This window comes from Chanos chanos, chromosome 15 (genome assembly GCF_902362185.1).
Source record: "Chanos chanos chromosome 15, fChaCha1.1, whole genome shotgun sequence".
Taxonomy (NCBI): Eukaryota; Metazoa; Chordata; class Actinopteri; order Gonorynchiformes; family Chanidae; genus Chanos; species Chanos chanos.
This window is the reverse complement of record NC_044509.1, coordinates 8,901,844-8,907,528: the sequence shown is the minus strand read 5'-3', so window position 1 is coordinate 8,907,528 and position 5,685 is coordinate 8,901,844. Positions and strand designations below refer to the sequence as shown.

The window sequence follows — 5,685 nt, the reverse complement described above, 5'->3', positions numbered from 1 at the left end:
CACAAGAGAATTATGCCATTTAAGAATGTTTCAGGGGGTAACCCATCATGAATCCATGTATGATGACAATTGAAGTATCAGCTGAAGAGTGGGAGGCTGGTAGGGTCATCAAGCATGAATGAGCATCTACATTGTGGTTTGCTGTCCCTAGTCTGTATTTGAGCTAAAATTGAAGATTGTCAGCTGTGAATCTCAGTGTTATTCCATGGCAGTCAAACTAGCAGTATGTAAAATTCAGGGACATTTCTAGCTATTGAAAAGATCAAGGGCTAAGTCCAAGGCTAAGACAACCGGAGCTTTTCATCTGGATGTGCGCATCTTACAACTTTGTGTGCACTGTGCAGCGCTTGATTAGTCCCCCCTCCTTCAGACACTGCAAGTCAAGTTCCACTCTTTACACAGTCTGTCTGTTGTTTTGCTATAAACACCTCCTTTTTCAGGGTGAAAATATTTGGGGCTAGGCTTGAAATATTTGGGGCTATAGCCCCGAATGATCGGATCTAATGACGTCACTGCTGTGAATAACTGAGAGCGTTGCTGCCTGTAAATACAGCAATCCTGGTAAAGACAGTAGCTTTTCTGGATATTTCTGTCATGAACCATGTCAATGCCAAAAGCTCCACCATCCTGGAACTACACTGGATATATTCCTCTCAGCGGGATACATACCTCGACTGACACAGGCAACAGGTTTTAGTTCCCCATCATGCTCCTGCAAGAGGACTGCACCAAATCACTGGTGAATGGCATCAATCTCCATTACAAATGGTTTTAAGACATCTGCAGAAACAGCACTTTTGAACTGCATCATTCATTGTTTTTTTGCATTTAGCTGCTTGTAATCAACAGAAAGACTAATGCTGCCAGCCTTTTTCTGCACAGTGACAATCAGCAAAGAGTAGGGGCTACAACTTGGCCTCACTATATCCAACTCTACTAACTCCTGTTGGGGTGCTTTGACCTGCTTCCATTGGAAAGGTGATACCTGGCAATAACTTTGCTATGGCTACTTGGTCAGTTTTGCAGTCTTATGATAACTTTTGTGTCAGTCAAAATCACATTATGAAATATGTGAGATATAACTTCAACAATAAATGTTTATGAATGAATTAGTTGCACAAAGAAATCAATGATTAAACTGGCCAATTTAATTGGATTACAATTTACAATTTACATTTTAGTTATTTGGCAGACACTTTTTACCAAAGCGAATTACAATCAGTGCATCAGTCGGATTTCTAATACCTCGTGAGCAGAGATCACAATAAGACTGAGCGTCGAATTGCCCCTTCGTATTGTGCCCCTGGAATACTTTGACAAACACAGATACAAGACAAAGTTTTTTTTTTTTTTTTTTTTCCTAGGAAAGGGAGGTTAGGCATTGGGGGACAGGTGGGTTCTAAAGAGGTGGGTTTTCAGTTTCCTGCGGAAGATGGTAAGAGATTCCGCAGTCTTGGTCCTAGTTGGTCCTAGCAGGTCCTAGTTGGGGTGTAAGGAGTTATAAGAGACTGAAGGTATGATGGGGCGGAGCCTCTTGTTGCCTGGTAGGCCAGCACCAGTGTCTTGAACTGGATGCGGGCAGCTACCGGTAGCCAGTGGAGCGCAGTAAGCAGTGGAGTGACATGAGAGTGCTAAGGGAGGTTGAATACCAGGCGTGCAGCGGCGTTCTGCACGAGCTGGAGCGGCCTGATGGCGCAGAATTAAATTTACATAGGCAATAATAATAGCCCTGGCCTATTTGGTGGTGATCAAGTCAATAGCGACACAGAAGGCAAAGCATGGCCAATATTAGCAGCAGGTTTGAATTTGCTTGTGTAAGTAGTGTTAGCTATGTTACAGTGGTAAATTGCTGAAGCCAAATATAGCTAGCTAAGTATACCTTGTCCAAGAAGTAACGGTGTACTTTTGTTTCCTTTAGGTTATATTTTCTTGCACAAAATACCCAAAAGGTGTCCATTTGTGATTCATATTTGCAGTAGGTTAAGTTTAGACTAAGTCATCCCAGGAATTTATCCCCCACCCCAAGTATAAGAAGGGTGTCACATGAAAGTAACTTGAATCCAAGTGGGAGGAGAGTGGCTGTGATTGGAGGATAGTCTTTGAAGGTAGGATATGGCTCAGAGGCTGTGGGCTCCCTGGATTTCTTCTGCCTTTTTTCAAGACCTGCTGTTCAAGACCACGCTCTGTTACTCTGTGAGTCATTGTTAAGACAGGGCCGTGTCACGGTGAGTTCTAGGAAAGCCTAGTGGTGATAGCCTGTGATTCTGTGTCCCTTGTTAGTAATGCTCTGTCTCAGCATATGTACCCTGTTCAGTGGATCAGTTCTTGCATGTGCTGTTGTAAATCCCTTGTATATTCCTGAGTATCCTGGGGGTATTCCAGAAAGCAGGTTTAGTTAAAACTCACAGTTAGTTAAATCAGAGCAAGTAGAAAACCTCCTAATAGAGGAGTCCTATGGGTTTGTTTTGCTAGGAGAATGAAGCCATAGGGCTTTTCTATTCGGAGGTTTACTACTTACACTAAGTTAACTAACTCAGATTAAATAGTAATATATTTTGTATTTTATTTTACCATTTTGATTCTATTTAGCATAGGAGTGCGATCCTAAATGGAAGAGTTTCACTTAAAATTCACTTAAGTTGTAAATTTCACTTAAAACCTGACAGGTGTTGTTTTTGATACAAGCAAAGCTATAGCTTATATTTCTGAAAAGTGATGTTCACAGCAGTACATCAGCATTGTAGCACTATTGAAGAGCAATTGATCTGGTGCTCAAAGGCTAGTGAGATGCAGCCTCCTGGACCAAAACATTATCATCTGTTTCAGCATAGACCCTGAAGGCCATTCAACCACACACACGCACACACACACACACACACACACACACACACACACACACACACACACACACACACACAAAATCATGGATACAATCAGTCTCATATTTATTAAACACATAAAGAAAGATCTATAGACTTATCTAATTAGTCTCAATTCGTATCTTTCTACATTTCAGCATAGTTGTCACTGTGAATTTGATCGCTTACATATTGGCTGGCTACCAGAACCCTCTCAATGTCCATTGCCAGGTTCTAGTTGCAGCTTTCCTGTGGCTTCTTCTATCTCTCTACTAATTTCCTTCCTCCTTCCTCGCTCATATATTAGCCACTATGACTATATTCTTGATTAGCGTACTGGAGCATGTATATTGACATATATGTTTGTATTCATAATATATTCTAATGTATCTGTAGTTTTCTATCAGTATATTTTATTATATGTTTCTTGGGCTGTCAAGTTTGATGCGTCTCCAAACATTAAGTGTTGGTGTAGTGCTATGAGGTAGACAGTCTTCCGAAAAGGCCTTTTCCTGAATAAGAATCTGCCTAACATTAGTGGGAGGTCTTAAAAATTATAAATGAACTTGTCATAAGAAGTAGGAGGGGAGTTTCATAAAACACATAAAAGGAACTGGTAATTGCTAGAGAGCATTGAGGAGCTGGAGAACTGACATATGTTTAAAAATCTCATAATCATTCTTGGGCTACACCATAAGAATTCATCCTCAAATGGTAATCTGTTACTTGAACAGGATGGATAACAGCCTTACAGTGGAAGAAAACCAACAAATTCAGTATTGCTTTCCACTTCAAAACCTTTCTTGTATGAAGGCTTTGCGGACTAATGGAGAAAACATCATGATGTACATATATTTTGCCTCTTTGTCAGTGTTAACAGTGTTCTTGAACCTGCTGGCGATCATCTCTATTTCTCACTTCAAGCAGCTCCACACTCCAACCAACTTCCTCATCCTCTCTCTGGCTGTATCAGATCTGATTGTAGGATTTTTTGTCATGCCCTTGGAGGCCATTCGACTAATTGAAAATTGCTGGTACTTTGGGGATGTGTTTTGCTCCATTTACCCGTTGATTTGCTATATTGTTATATCAGCATCTCTAGGCAATATGGTTTTCATATCCATTGACCGCTATATCGCTGTGAGTGATCCATTTCGCTATACTTGTTTAATAACGACAGGTAAAACTTTGATTTGCATATTAATTTGCTGGTCTTGTTCTCTTTTTTACTCTTTGGGCATATTGTTTAATCATTTATTTTATCCAGAGACACATGGCACATGCTATGGAGAGTGTGTGCTCATCATCAGCTTCACTTGGGTTATTATTGACCTTTTTGTTTCCTTAATTGCACCATGTTCTGTTGTGTGCTCCCTGTATATGAGGATATTTTGCATTGCAAGACATCAGGCTAATGTCATTAAGTCTGTTAAAGTAAATCTCACATTTGAGGACAATGGTGTGGCTTCTAAGTCTGAGAGGAAAGCAGCAAAAACTTTAGGTATAGTTGTTGCAATTTATATGCTCTCTTGGGTACCATATTACATTTCCATTGTGGTTGCAGGTGGTTTGAATTCTACATCATCCTTAACCAATTTTTTTGCCTGGCTTATGAGTATGAACTCATGCGTGAACCCAATAATATATGCGCTGTTTTATCCTTGGTTCAGAGTATCAGTGAAGCACATATTAACACTCAAAATATTTGAGCCATCATCTTCATATCTTACTTTGGTACACTAGGATATTTTGATATAAAATCAGATATATGTATGTTTCCACTTGTTTTGACTACAACAAATTCTTCTTGAGAGAATTCATAGCTGCATATTAAATGACTGTACCGGACAGGCCAAAAGAACAGCACAGAGACATGAGTGTTAGTGCATTTTTTAATATACAGGAAGTATACATTAAATGAGAAAAATTCAAAAGAACCAATGGAAAACCCAAAGTACTACGAAAGAAAGCAACATAATAATAATAATAATAATAATAATAATAATAATAATAAAATGTTCAAATAAAGAAAGATGAGTTAAGTCTGCTCTTGCCTCTAAATTGAATGCAGAGATCTAAACCAACAGAAGAACAACAACTTCACCTCTACACATATAACAAACATTCCAGTGCTCTAACACACTGGCACATAGACATCAACGGTAGACTGGATCAAAAGACATGGAGCACCAGCACACATACATATACTCTGATGGCCAGCACCAGACAAGAAACAGACAAAGAGGTGACAATACAATGGTGTGTATATATGTACTCAAATGATAAACGGGGTGAAATCTATACAGGTAGGGCAGCTCACTAGCAGCTCACTATAGTCCCATAATAAGGACAAAGGGATTTTCTCTATTTTTCCAAGGTGAAAATATTATTAAGGTCCAAAAGAAACAATATGTTACCACACAAAAGTAGCAGCTTTATCCTTTCTGAACAAATATTTTGAAGACTAATCTGTTTTCTGAACCTTAAAAGAGAAATTTTCATCCTATGCCCGGAAGATGTCTTTGTTCTGAGAATTTAAGAAAATGACTGCATAAGTAATAAAGGGTGCACCAAGACCATTTTAAGAAAGAGTCACTTGAATGATCAGAATAGCATTTAGATGTGGTACACTCTTTCGCAACAAATGTTCAATCATATGAAAAGTAATTGACAAAGTATTGCACTGCAGGACATTTAAGGCACCAAAAAGAAAACCGTCCCTAACTCTAGCTAGCAGTTTTGTGGAACTGTCACAACCTGCACCGCCATTTTGGACTTTTGTTTGACATGTCTTTGTGCTCCTGTTCTCTGTCTGTCTCCGCCCCTC

General features: G+C 39.3%; 1 protein-coding gene across 1 annotated transcript; it reads left to right on the top strand.

Annotated features, from left to right (window-relative positions):
- The first annotated feature begins 3,593 nt into the window (after nt 1-3,593).
- Nucleotides 3,594-4,601, top strand: LOC115828232 (trace amine-associated receptor 13c-like). Its single transcript, XM_030792186.1, has one exon. The coding sequence runs from the start codon at nt 3,594-3,596 to the stop codon at nt 4,599-4,601; it is 1,008 nt and encodes a 335-aa protein (XP_030648046.1).
- The last annotated feature ends 1,084 nt before the right edge of the window (nt 4,602-5,685 follow it).